General features: G+C 40.0%; 1 protein-coding gene across 4 annotated transcripts in view; it reads right to left on the bottom strand.

The window, feature by feature from the left end:
• LOC136832669 (keratinocyte-associated transmembrane protein 2-like) overlaps window positions 1-13,608 on the bottom strand; it is a 34,598-nt gene extending 20,990 nt beyond the window's left edge. For 2 of the 4 annotated variants that reach the window (XM_067093978.1, XM_067093976.1), the window contains exons 1-2: window positions 13,520-13,608; window positions 1,538-2,462 (exon numbers count right to left, since the gene is read on the bottom strand). In XM_067093978.1, the coding sequence (XP_066950079.1) occupies window positions 1,538-2,438 (901 nt within the window). In that variant the 5' untranslated portion in view covers window positions 2,439-2,462; window positions 13,520-13,608. Of the gene's footprint in view, window positions 1-1,537; window positions 2,463-2,552; window positions 2,773-13,519 lie in introns of all 4 variants that reach the window. The other 2 variants (XM_067093979.1, XM_067093977.1) reach the window with 2 other exon arrangements.
• Between the last annotated feature and the right edge of the window lie 1,269 nt (window positions 13,609-14,877).

Raw genomic sequence — 14,877 nt, 5'->3', positions numbered from 1 at the left:
AAACTCACACTACAGAAAAAGAAGAGCATTCCCAATGGACCAGTCACATAACCCAGAACCACACCATTTCTTGTGAAAAAGTCAATCCCCAGTTCTCTACACTAGCCACCAGAAGAGTGAGGATGGAAAGAGGGGGATTCCTATGAATTGATGATTTTGTAATAATGAAAAAATTCCTGTCAGCAGCTTGAATAACAAAAGCAGAAAGGCTCCTTGTTATGTAGCTAATTTTAACAAGGATACCGGAGAAGATGGGTTAGTGATTATGAGTATGGAATAGTTGTCCTTGAAACCGACTAGGGGTCATGAAGCTGGACAGAATCCTGGTTTATAAATTCTAGAACTGAATTTGTTTTTGTTTTTTCTTTTTCTCAAGAACTGAATGTTTTTTTTTTTTTTTTCGTTACTCAAGAGTTGAAACAAATTACTGTATGTTAAACTGAATAAGGCAGTTAAGTTTAAAATGATGCCTTCCATTCTGTTCCTCATACTATTGAAAGTTTTAGCTTTAAATAGCATAACTTATTTCCTTTCATCTTCAATAAATCACGGTTTTAACCAGCAATGCTTTTCCTAGTTTCAATATCCTTAACTCTAACTTTAAAAAGGCTAATCTCTTCATTTCTCAAAAAACCGAGGGAAGCTAGAAGTCAGTGGTTTCCAAATAACCACAATGGCTTTGGCTGATCCCATTTATAAATCAAGCAGCCAAAACTTTTGTATCACAATTTTTTCTTGTGATTAATTAAGGCTATCACCTGGAATTTTTAGGTTCAATATTTACCCTTTAAAGACTGATTAAATCATAGTAATTATCACTACCTCTAAACATAGCTAAGGCGTTTGTGATATAAGTTTGTACTTTTTTTAGAACAGATATTGGTTCTGTTTCATACCATCACAAGGAGAGTACCCTCTGCTTGTGGAAGAAAGAAACTGTGGGAGAACTTGAGGAAGAAAGAACATTATTTTACACAAAATGTTACTTAAATTGATTTCATAAAGATTTAACAAAGCTAAAGTGATGATAAAATTACTTCATTATAGTCAATACTAACTTAAAAGCCAGGATATCCATATAAGATTCACCTCAACACTGCAAAATCTCAAGCAGTGAGTTCCATTACAAGACCTTCATAGATCTAAATAACAATACTAAAAAGCGATGGTCATGAATGACTGAAATACTTTTATCTATTCTGTCTCCATCAAGGAAAATTAATAGCTCGATTAACAATCATTCCAAGTAAGCGACAAACACATTTCCATTTAAATCTTGAGAACAGTCAGTATGATTCAGACAGGAGTACTTTAAAGTCAACAGAATAAAGTAGCTTCAAAGTAGCCACCTTCATTAAGAACAGCCTGCCGAACACATCTAATATTCCCCATTCACTAGAAACTTATTTCATGCATCAAAGCATCAAAAAGAAATATATCCCAAGGGTGATGACACCCAACAAAAGTTTGAATGAAGCTGACATAATCCTACTGGCATATTGTTACTTGTATGGAAGAAATAACTATTTAATCTCACCTTGATCGTCATCTTGCTCAATTCCATTTGTGCGGTCAGTTTCAATGCCAATCAACGCAGAACCATCCCCATTGTCGTCATCATATGCAAAGGAGGGTTCCATTGAGCTCTTGTGAACTTCTGGGCCCTTTGCTGCAGGTTCCTTGTCATTAGTGCCTTGGTTTACCTTTTCAGGGTGAGCTGCTGTTGACTCAGGGCTGCCCATATCTTCTTCTTTAGTAGCAACGTTAGAGTCACCTTTCACATCAGTGTCTTTGCCTTCTTTACTGTCGGCGGCTTCTGGTTTCTTCTGTTCCGTTTGAGCAGGGGCATCCTGTTTATCTGTATCGTCCTTCTTTTCGCTGTCAGATGTAACAGGAGCCTGTGTTGATTTTGGCACACTTGATGCATTGTTCTTTTGAATCTCAGCCTCTGATGGTGCTTTACTAGTGCCTCCAGCAGCTAGCTGCTGGCGTACCTCAGCTTCATTGGTCTTTTGGGCATCGGTCTTTGCTTTTTCAGGAGAATCTTCAACATCCTCAGAATTTTGAGGCTTTTTAGTGTTTCCTGGATCTGTCTTTACCACACTGGTATTCGATGCAGGCATCGTAGTATTGCCATGTGCTTCGGGCTTGGGTGATATGGATTTCATGCTCACTGAGCTACCCATACCAGGTGAGCTATCTGAAGATTTACTTGGACCTTGTCCTGAATCTTGAATGCTTTCATCTTTTTTGGCGCTAGCATTCCCATCCTCTTTGGCCATAGCATTGTCTGGTGCTACAGCTTCTGTGGCAGTACTGACGTTTGACAGCTTCACTTCAGTTCCACCCTTTTCAGAGCCAGGAAGGTTTCCAGTAGGTAGTGCCAAGACTCCAATGGTGATAAAAGGGAAAGACAGTAGGACCCAGAGGATTTTCATGATTCGCACTTTTTAGTCGCTGAACTGAAAGAAAGAAAAATGCTAGGTTAACCTTACAATAAAACATGCATGTTTAGTACAGTCAAACCTTGAGTTACAAGCGAACCAACATACAAGTTTTCCAAGATACGAGCAGGCGCACTTGCGATTTTTTGCTTGAAGAAGCAAGCCGAGATTTGAGCTACAAGCCAGCAAGTCTGGGAGACGCCATCTCCCAATGCGTCCACCATTGCCAGAACCGAGCTGCCCAAGCCGCATGATCTCGTTCAGTTCACGTAGTTACCTTGCCATGCGAGCATTTCTGCAGCAACTCGTAGCATTTCTTCCTTTGTCCCTGTATTTTGGAACATTAAATTATTAGTTTTCACCATGGGTCCTAAGAAAGTGTGTGTCAAGACCAGTGCTGAGAAGATGAAAAGGCCTATTACCTTGGATATGAAGTGTGAAATCACAGAAAAACATGATCGTGTTATGGACTTGAGTTTAGCAATAAAGTGTAGCATAGTGTTAAATTTAGCAATGTAGCATTAAGTGTGTAGCGAGTAAGTTAAGTAAGTGATAGAGCATGACGTGAAAAAATCACCTCCGCCAATCTCCAGCCTCCCACCACCACCCTCCATACCCACTGAGACACTCACTAGCCAGCTCATCTCGCTGCTCCACCTCCGCCAGTGTCTTCGTGTGATCTTCAAGGTAAAGTACACTTGATAAAACCAGTTTATTTCTTTACATTTACTTTTATTATGTACTGTATTATTTTTTATACATTTGTCATTTATAAAGTACACTTTTCTTACTTAAAAGCACGTACAAAAAAAAAGTTGGTGTATTTTTTGGGGGGGCTGGTACAGATTAATAGTATCTCCACTCATTTTAATGGGGAAATTCAATTTGATCTACGAGCAAATTGAGTTACAAGCTCGGTCACGGAATGACAAACTCGTATGTCAAGGCACCACTGTACAGTATATGCTACAATATTGTATAACTGTATATCACGGAGATTTTACGGCTCTTTAAAATGGTTACTTCTGGGAAAAAATCTCACGGGTTAAGCTGCACATATTTTAGGAGTTTCTCTTTAATTTACATTTTTCTTAAAAAAAAAAACCACACTTGAGTACAGAAAAATCACAGAAAAGAAGTCAATTGTATTTTATGAGAAACAAAATTGACAAAATTTGTCCACAGACAATATCATCATAAAGTATTCAATTTCATCTTGATTACAAGTGAATTTGTCACCCAGGGTAGTAACCCTATTTCTTTAATATCCCTTTTACCAAATTTCCAATTTATTCTACAGATGATACAGAGTGACGCTGCATTACAGTTAGACTACTAGTAAAATCTGTATAATTTGGTAATATATTTTTTTTGCTAAAACGGCAAATATTCCATTTTTAATGGTATTCCATCAATTTACATGAGCCTATCAGCATGGTCAGTACTCCAAGAAATCATATAATGAAGAATAAAAAAATTCTCCAAAAGGTCTACAACTGGGAACCCTTGTATTACTTATGAGTGCCAGTCATTCCTCTGTGTTGTATGAATCTGCCCAAGAGTAAAAGCAACTGGGAGGATGGCAGGAAGGCACTGTGTTCACAGAAATAAATATTTTTTATAATAAAAATTTAATATTTTAAACACAAATCCCATCAGTTTACAGCAGCCTGACTAAGCTACAGTATTTAGGAGGGTAAGACTCATTGTGAATAGCAAATTTGTACAATTAGGGTGCTGGAAGGCAAGCTGCCTTGTGAATATGATCTGGAAACAGAAGTTCTAGAGGCTAAGAAGGGTTTTATATGATTGCCTTGTTAGTAAGGCAATTTTTGTACTTTCCATTACAACTGACAAACAATATGATACACTTACCCCCTTTCATAAAGCGTAGCCACAAGTACCCCAAAGGACTACATTCATGAGAAGGGATAGAGTTAAAAAGAGGAAGGAGACTGAGTTGACTGTCTCTTCAGGAAGTAATATTCTTTTACCTGCAAACATTACGTGGTCAATGGATTAATAATCCACATAATTATGAGACAGGTCTCTCAGGTAAAACTTGAAGTCATATGAGACCTCTACAAAGCAAAATTCAGAATGGGTTATACTTATGTGTACCTCCTTAAAGGCTAAGGATGTTACAATAGCCTGAATCTCATGAACCCATAACTCTAATCTTGGATACTAAGCCTCATGAGATATTGCTTGAGATAACATGGACTTCATTCATCCTTATCACTGATGCAAGCAGAGAAGACTCATTCTTTTAAGATCAGGTTCCTAAAGGTTATCACCTCTAAGGGTTCAAACTTTGGTCTTTGAAAGGAAAATAAAATCTAGGCCAAAGGCCAAACACTGGGACCTATGACATCATTCAGCACTGAGGAAATTGAGAGTGAAGGAGGTTTTAAAGGGTAACAGGAGGAAAACCTTAAGACTTGCATATGAAACAATTGTTTGTTGAGGGTGGAAAGTAAGACAGAAGGAAGACAATATGAATGGAGGTTCAGTAAAAGGAATGAAAGTAGTGGCAGCTAGGAGCCAATAGCACTGAAAAAAACCTTAAGTAATGCCTACAGTGCAATGCATGAGGTGCACTAATGGCACTAACCCTCTACAGGGCAAACTTTGGGCTTGATATATTTCTCAAGACCAAGGGTACATACCAGCACAGGGGCCCTGGGTTTATGGGGGATACTTCTTTATCAAAGCTCAGGCACTTGTGCCGCAATTCACTTGGTGAACTAGAGTCCACATCTCTCCTCTGAAACACTTGTGCCAGAGTCAATCTATGACCTTTAATTGCTGAAAAGGACAGCTCTGAAACTGGGAGCAGCTATGGCAGGTGTGCTCTGACTGAAGAAAGGGGGATGTGGCTGGCAATTAACAGTGATGACGGGTTCCCAGATGCGTGGCCAAGAGGGGAGCATTCTTCTTCTCCTTTTTCAGTACATGATGTGTCTCTTGGTGTGCTAACTGAACAGATAAAGTGCATAGTAATGCAACTGTTAATAACAATATCCCTAACCTAATTGAAAAAGTAGCATAGGCTAAAATGCATCATACCATCAACAACATTTTGTGTGTTTCATGTGGAACGCTAAAAAATACCTACATTATAAGTAAATATGTGATATTAATATTAACTGATAGATGGCCTCTCCTTTACCTTTCATATGAGATATCAGTTTTAAAAAACTGCACTGCATGTTTTTTAGCATGTCTGATTGCATATGCTACTTTTATTTTAAGAACATTTTGAATGAAAAACAAAACTGTTTGATACCCAATATTCACTGTAACTAAAGCATAACAAGAAACTAAATAACTGGGAAATTCAAAGATTTACTAGTTATAACTAGGCTTAGATCATTGTATCTGTAATGTCTGAGCACCTGAGTAACTGGTAATTTCTTTGTTCTCTACTGGGTGGGAGTAGAGTACAGTACCAGCTGTTTTTTTACTTCTCAAGACCTAGACCAATTCACAATATGAAAGATCTGTTAAGGCCTAATCACAAAATATGCAATAAAAAACATAAAACACTTATAATTAAAAAACATTTATTATAAAGGTTAGGTAATCTATATACTTGTTAAGAATGAAGTAATATTCCTACTCAATAAAACCATTATCAATATGAACCCAACAAAGTCAAGGATTCTATGTGCAAAAATGACATTTTTGTAATAAAATAAAGTTTTATATATACTTACCAAGTAACTACATAGCTATTACGTTTCATTTATCGGCAGCTTGAATTTGAAAATTCGTGGTAGCGTTCCAATATTTTGGTGTAGGTAACTCGCCCCGCTCACTTTCGGGGAAGGATAGGTACAACACTACTAACGAGCCCAATTCTTTTATGCCCTATGCCCATGAGAGGGGAGGAGGGAGGGCTATGATCATGTAGTTACTTGGTAAGTATATATAAAACTTTATTATAAAAATGTCATTTTTATATAATTAACTTCACAAGTAATTACATAGCTGAATCCCACATTGACAGGTGGTGGGATGCATGGGCATGTACTACTTCAAAAAACACTCATGAATGGAGATGAATTTTAAAATAGTAAGTAGTTAACACTGAGAATGTTAGTTGTAACCTACCTGGCGAGAGAGCTCCAGCAGGAAAATACTGCCTCTGATGCGGCTCATCTCGACTGTAGTGGTGTGGCAGTGAAGCCAGAGGCGCCTCTACATTGATAATCTACATTGATAAGGTCACTCATGTCTTTATCAGAAGATAGATCCAGACCTCTACGTCTGAAAACGGAGTTAAGCATCGCTCTGTAGCCTTTGATTGTGAACGTAGCCAATCCTCATGAAGACCTTAACAATAGCAAGAAGTCTGCTATTTGTGCTTCAGAGGTAGAAGATGATGATATCTTGTGTCTTCTGCACCAGCTGTGGAATATTGTCCATTTATTCTGGTAGACATTGGAGGATGACTGATGCCTACATCTGGCAATTGCTTCTGCAGGTGATCTTGAAAAGCCTTTCGCTCTGACAAGTTCCCTGACAGTCTGAAGCCTGTCAGAGTGAGAGTGGATAGACCTAGATGGAACTGGTGAAAGTGCGGTTGCTTGAGTTGATTTCGTCGCTGTGGAAGCAATCTTGGGAAGTCTACTAGGAGACTGAGGAGATCTGGAAACCACTCTTTCTGTGGCCAGAAGGGAGCTACCAAGGTTATCGACACGTTGTTGTGGAAGAGGAATTTGTTTATTACGTCTCTCACCATACTGAATGGTGGGAAGGCATATACATCCAGGTTCGACCAGTCCTGGAGCATCGCACCCATTGCCCACGGGAGAGGGTCCAGGGCTGGGGAGCAATAAAAAGGGAGTCGGTGATTCCTCGACATTGCAAACAGATCTATCGACGGCTTTCCCCACCGTTTCCACAGGTCAGTGCATACCTGAGGATTCAGTGTCCATTCCGTGGGTAGGACCTGTTTGCAACAACTTAATTCATCTGCTATGACACTGATTTTGCCCTGTATAAAGCAGGTAACAATCTTGGTTTGATTTCCCTGCGCCCAGACAAGGAGATCTTTGGTTGCTTGATACAGTGAGAAGGAGTGTGTCCCTCCATGAATCTTTATGTAAGCCAGAGCTGACATATTGTCCGAGTGGATTATGACTGTGGATTTGTAAGTCGCTGTTGAGAAATTGTTGAAGAACTACGTGTATTGCCTTCAGCTCCTTCACGTTGATATGAAGTTCTCTCTCGGGTAGTGACCATGTCCCTGACACTTTGTTGTTTTCTAGGACAGCCCCAGAGGGTGTAGAGATTTCCCTTCTGCAAACCTTCCTGTTACAAGCCACCAACGAAGGTCCTCTTTGATCTCGGGAGTGATTGAGAAAACAAACGAGTCAGGGGAGAAACTTCCTCTGCCAACTGGCTTTCAAAAAGAATTGTAATACTCTCGTGTGAAGTCTCCATAAGGGAATGAACTTTTCTATGGATGAGAGAGTTCCCAGTAAACTCATCCATTTGTTGGCCAAGCACGATGGGAGAGAGAAGAATTTCTTTACTGTCCAAATGCAGGCTTTTATTCTTCTGTCAGACGGAAAAGCCCGAAAATCCCGAGAGTTGATTTTCATTCCAAATAAAGAACTGATCGACTCGGGACTAACTGGGACTTGTCTAAGTTTATCAGAAGGCCCAATTCTTGGGCCAACACAAGAGTTTTCTTTAGGTTCTCCGTGCAACCTGATTCCAAGGGGGAGTGTAGGAACCAATTGTCTAAATAGAGGCAGATGTTGATCCCCATGAGATGTAGCCATTTTGCCATTGGGGCGAGGACTCGGATGAAAACTTGAGGGGCTGTCGAAAGTCCAAAGCACGGCACTCGAAATTGGAAGACCTTGTCCTGAAACACAAACCGTAGATACAGTATTTCCTGGCCTCCGGGTGAACTGGAGCATGGAAATATGCATCCTGCATGTCTATGGTTGCCATCCAATCCCCTTGATGGATGAAAGACAGAACTGAGAGGGTTGTTTCCATTTTGAATTTCGTAGTCTGAATATAGAAATTCAGGGCGCTGACGTCCAGGACAGGTCTCCAACCTCCCGATGATTTTGGGATGACGAACAGGAAGTTGTAGAACCCCGGCGTGTTGACATCTCCAACTATTTCTATGGCTCTCTTGGTGAGGAGAGACGAAACTTCCTGTGATAGGGCCAAATACCTCTCTGAGTCTAAAGAGTAGGCTGCCAAGTTGATAGGAGAGGACACTAAGAGAGGTTTCTCCCTGAACGGGATGGAGTATCCTACTTTGATCACCTTTAAAACCTAAGCTTCTACATCTCTGTTCTTCCATTTACTCCAAAAATGTTGAAGCCTGGCCCCCACTGGTACACGGAGAATAGTACTCTCACTTGCGAGAGGAAGATTTGCTTGCTGACTTCTTGACTGGCCGAACGGACCTAGAATAAGCTTGGGAACAGGGCTGGAATCTACTTCTACCTCCTCGAAATGTTTGCTGTAGAGGGGAAACCGTTCTAGGTGCAAATGATGCGGAACGTCCAGACTCCTTGGGATGTTGGGTGGACTGGGCCAGCAAGTCTTGTGTGGATTTCTTTTGCAGCTCCGCTGCCATATGTTCTACTGCAGCGCTGGGAAAAAGTTCCTTTTAATTTAAAGGAGGAAAAAGGAGTGCAGATCTCTGGTGGGGAGTGACCCCTTTGGAAGTGAATGAACAACACTGCTCTCACTTTTTAAGTACTCCCACCACGAACAAGGCTACCAGCTCTTGGGATCCATCTCTGATCACTTTATCCGCGCATGAGAACACTCCCAGCCAGTCTGTAGCGAAGTTAGCTTGGCGCAATCTTCTAATTTCTTCGCTGAGGCGCCGACAGTCCAGTCAAGAAAACTTAAGATCTCGAAGACCTTAATGATGTCCCAAGTCAAATGCTCAAGTTCAGAAGTTGTAAACAAGATCTTGGAAGAGGAGAAGGCAGATCTCCATGACAAGTCAATTAAACTGGAGAAATCCTCTTGGGAGGAGGCAATAACTCCCAACAATGGCACTTCCCCAGTCACACATCATAAGTATCCCCACTTGGATAAGCGAGAAGGAGGAATGCATAATACTGCTTTTTCAGTTTTTCTCTTTTCTGTCAACCAGCTCTCAATGTTTGACAGAGCTTTCTTCGACGACTTCAATAGCACCATCTTAGGCAGCCTAGAGGCTTCCATAGGCTGTCTCATCATAACAGAAGAACCTGGAGAAAAGGGAATCGCTGGAGAAAAGAAGTCCAGTAAGCAAAACAAGAAGTGTTTCAAAAGGGAAGCGTAGGCTGAAGCAGGCTGATCCTGTTCTATGTCCTCTTCTGCAAACGAAATGGGTGAGAGAGTCAAATCCTCAGGCTTATGAGTCACTGACGGTTTACGTAAAAGGTCCATAATACTGTCTAAGTATTGTTTAATCGGTTCCAAAGCCAGATCCTGAACCGGACGAACAGTAGAATGCTGTGCCAGATGCCCACTCGCCCGCTCGGAATGGGCGTGATCATGCACTGACAACAGCTCGCGAACTACTTGTTGAAATGGTTCAACGAGTGCATCAGATCCTCTAGATCCCACTGTCTCTTTGGATCCCCTGGATCCCACTAAACACTTGGATCCCATACATCCCACTTGAATGGATCCCTCGGATCCCACTGGATGACTGGATCCCTCGGATCCCGATGGATGCGTGGATCCCTCAGAGCCCATTGAATATTTGGAGCCTTCCAATCCCACCAGGTACTTGGATCCACCAGATCCCACTAAACTGGTTCCACTTTGATGCATAGATCCCTTGGATCCAAAAGTGCGATCTCCGTGTTTCTTAGAGATCCGCTTGGGCAACAGAAACTGACGCTCTGACACAGACACTATGGGCAACACGTTAGATGGATCATCCCAAAAACTACATGGAGGTTTGGGACGCGGATCCCAGTCTCTGTTCCGCTTGCACGGGATCGGAAATTCGGACTCAGCTGCGGATATCGACCTTTTCAACGGCCTGGATGCACTTTTGAAGCGCCAGCTGTGCTTGTAACTCGCTTTGCACTTGGATTCGTCGGATCCTGAATCCGCATCACTCGCTGAAAGTGCATGAACTCCAATATGGACGCCTTTCCAGTGGCTGTCCATTGAGTCCCGGTAATCCCGAACAACAGGCTCAGTTGAGGGGACAACTACCAGTGGGCAAACCCCACCGACCTCCCTGGGACTTACGGTTTGCCTCCTCCCAGGTTTAGGGGAGTTTGACAGGGACCTTCGTCTAGGAGCATCGGTGAGACGAGTAGCCACCTCCTCCACTGACACAACACTTGCACTGATGTCACTGGCACTAATCTTATCCATAAGGATCCTCACTGAAGCCTTATTTGAGCTACAGTGTTCACTAAGAGACCAATTTTCTGGTCCATTCTGTCACTCCCAAGTTTATTTAAGTAACAAGTTAGAGTCTTCCATTTCCCCTGATCCCATTCTTTGCATTCGTCACAAGTCAAGACTGAAGAGCAAGTTTGTCCTCTACATTGACAACAAATGGTATGAGAGTCATAATTGATAGAAGTTAGTCTGGTATTACAGCCTTTGCTGCAAAACCTACTACTAGCAGAGCTAGAGTCAGACATATCCTGAAAAACAAAAGTCCAAGCTAAATAAGCTAATGCCATTAGCACAATCACTGCCAAGACACGGAATACTTCACCAAATAATGATGAAAATCATCCGGCAAATTATACTATGTCAAAAGAAAGCTGAAGTTAACAACCACGTTAAGCTGTCAACCAGCAGAAACAAATTGGGCTCGTTAGTAGTGTTGTACTTATCCTTCCCTGAAAGTGGGCGGGGTGAGTTACCTACACCAAAATATTGGAACGCTACAGCGAATTTTCAAATTTAAGCTGCCGATAAATGAAACGTAATAGCTATGTAGTTACTCACTAAGTTACTTATATAAAAAATAAGATTTACTTATAATGTATTTATATACAGGTGTTTCATCAAGAACAAATGAAACACGGGTGTTTTGGGATTTTCGGTTGACCACAGAAAAGCCTAGGGCTAAAAAATCCAAAACAATTATATGTCCCTGCTAGGTATCTAAGCCTACACCAGTTCATGCATTTTGCAAAAAATTAAAATGCTAGGCTATCCATATTTGCAAAAATTTATTCAAAATTCTAGAAATTACACTAGAAAACTCATAATTCATAGATTTTGGCAATTCCAGTACTAGGGCTGGCTACTAGCTCGTAAAGGTTTGGACTAGGCTAGCCTTATAGACTACTACTCTTTTTGGGCTAGGCTACCACCACAAAAGATACTGGACTGTAAGCATTTGTGACACACTATACTTGACTTTTTAGCCTACAATATGGGCTTGGATAGCCAGTTCGAGTGGAGCTTCGGCTAAGGCTATCATCAGTCATAGCATTAGCCAACCAACAAGGTACCCTAGTCTATTAAAAATTCAAGTGTTTCACAATTCAACAAGGCCTTCAGGAAAATTATTTCATTTATAAGAAAATGTTAAAAACAGTGACCATTCATGTGATGCTGATGAAGATCATATGTATTAATCCTGACACTTTAATTATTGTAGCATTGGCCTAGCCTAGTTAGGGAAACTTCCTGCTACTTTACATTACAGTATATTGTTTTACAGATCCAGTGAAATATTACTAGCTGCCAGTAATTGGCTACATTGAAATATGGTTATATGGTTACTACAATAATTTTTTTAACCTTTCAAATGAGTCTGATTTTAATTTTCATTGGAAATGCTGTGTTCATTGTCCTACACTTCGGCTACAATTATCAATTTCAATGTGGATCTGTAAGAGGTAACATTACATAATGTTACGATACTGAAATGGGCTGACCCTCATATAACTCACTGCCATGTAATATATGGCACTGTAAGTCACGTTAGGTATAGGAGTCTAGTTGGGGTGAAAACCCTCTGGAGAGCAATGTTAGGAGCTTCACAATATATTAGGTTAGATTAGGATGCATCCTTTTATTGCACTTTACGACTCCAGAGGGAACAATTGCAGACTACTCAAGAGATTTATAAAATCTATGTTTATGATTAGAATATTTACTGTGGTTTTTATATTTGGTAAAACTGAAGACTAATACTGCACCCTGGGTCCTGCCAGTTGCGATATTTACCGCCTTTTTTTATATACTTTTGATTAAACCCATGTTTGTCTTTTGTTTGTCCTTATGATAGAGTATTTACTGTCATTTTGATGTACTGACACTCATGCCCAATGGGCTTATACTAAACTCATCACTCAACCTGTACATAGTAGGCCTTCACCAGTAGTTGCAGGGCTAGAGGGTAACAGCACCATCCTGCAATCTGACCACTTCAAGCACTCTAGTTAGGTCAGGAAGAGGGAAAGGGGGAGGTTTCACCTAGTCCCTGGCAAGAACCCTGAACCCTAGGCTAGGATGCTTTAATGGTATACTATCCTAAGCCAACGAATTCCTTACAAAAATAGGCCTAAATAGGAATAGTCTAATGGTGCTGGACTTGTAGCCTAGTTGCTACCCTTAGGTATAAGGTTGGGTTTTACCCTCAAGAGGCTCCATTAGTCACACATGAAGGTACAAAAGTTAATGATATACTGTCCTATGCCTAAAAATTCCTTACGAAAATGAGGCTAAATAAGCCTAGTCCATCGAATTCGTCTAAATCACACGTAGGTATCACCACCGGGGGAAAGACTAACAAATGCTACACTTTCATGCTGAATTCGTTTAAGGGAGGACTCTACGGATCTTATGGGTAATTATCTCATTAAGCAAGGTAAGGCCTACCCTTGGGTAAGCCCTGCCCATAAAGCTACCCACTAGCCTACCCTAAGGTAGCCTAAGTCTACGAATACCCTAAGAGATACAAAACTAAAATCAGGTTTCCCTCAGTAATGACGTAAAAACACGTCACCAAAATAACTCTAGATTAACAAACATGCACTGATAAAATAATTTTAATACCGGAAATCGACGGGAAACAACAACAACAACGAGAAAAAAACGGGAAAAACAACCTTTTAAATGAATCAGACGTGGCAAAGTTGAACGTTGGCAAGACGACAGTCAACGGGACAATATTGAGGTTATTTTCACCAACGTAAACAATACTTGTTTCTGCTTATTTCCTCATAAAAATACCATAAAAATGTAATTAAAACTATTTGAATTTGAAATATATCTTAAAAACACGAAAAATTAATATATTTTGATTATTTCAAGAGATATTTTAAAAAATGCGAATGATAATTTGTTGGTGAAAATACCGTCTTAATTTCACCCATCAGGTGTTTCTCGAAGGGGGAAAATTATCTCTCAACATTATTACGTTGTAAATAAATGGCTGGCGTTCATTCTTGTACGATGGAGTTACTTAATTTATATGGTTCTGTTTTAGAAAACATGCTACATTTGTTTACGTTAAAATAGCAGGATTAATAGATTTCTATTAGTTTTATGGAAAGCCATCTTAACGCGCGCGTGTGTGTGTGTGTGTGTGTGTATGTATATATATATATATATATATATATATATATATATATATATATATATATATATATATATATATATATATATATATATATATATATATATATTTCACTCCCTTTCTTGGAATTCTTATAAGGCATTTACCATTTAAACGCACATTTTTTCCTTGTTTTATTTTTTTCTAATAATAGATTTTTCATAACAACTATTCCCGGAGTTTGACAAGATCATGGAAATTACGAAAACAGGGATTTGTATCAGGAGAAATTGTGCACGTGACACGAACAGGCCTACAGTAATTTATGGCTTTTGTGTAGCATAGCGGTTGTACTCCCATGAGCAGGACTACAATATATAAAGTAAAATATTCCTGGGTAGTCACAATTAAAGCTTATTTTACAGGGTTCTACTTGTACTGCATTGTGAACGGTCTTTCAGATTGCTGTAGAGAGAGAGTGAGAATCTGGTGGTGTTCTCTGTTGGTTGATAATTCGGAGGTGTACACTAGACCCACCTAACATGGATCAAGAATAGAATGAGAGTCGCCAAGCATATGTTTTTACCCACAATGTACTTTCCTTAAGCTGTTTATTTGTAAACGGTAATAAAGTATAATCTAAGTTGTATTTAGCTCAGTTCTTCGTATCATATTATGCAATATTTGCAATGCTCGTTCCAGTTGACTTCAGAGCAACTGTTTACAGAAAAGTGTAAAATCATTAATTAATCTCCAAAGACAAGGTGATTACTAAACTCTCCCTCTTAAATGGAAAGGTGGTATTGCTTTGAAACTCTCCCTCTCGAAGTCTAGGCCCCAAAATCTCTCTTTCAGATGGAAAAATGGCATTGCTTTGAAACTCTCTGTCTACATATAGTATACAGTAAA

This window comes from Macrobrachium rosenbergii, chromosome 50, assembly GCF_040412425.1.
Source record: "Macrobrachium rosenbergii isolate ZJJX-2024 chromosome 50, ASM4041242v1, whole genome shotgun sequence".
Lineage (NCBI taxonomy): Eukaryota > Metazoa > Arthropoda > Malacostraca > Decapoda > Palaemonidae > Macrobrachium > Macrobrachium rosenbergii.
The sequence above is the reverse complement of the archived record's forward strand: the minus strand, read 5'-3'. Positions and strand labels throughout refer to the sequence as shown.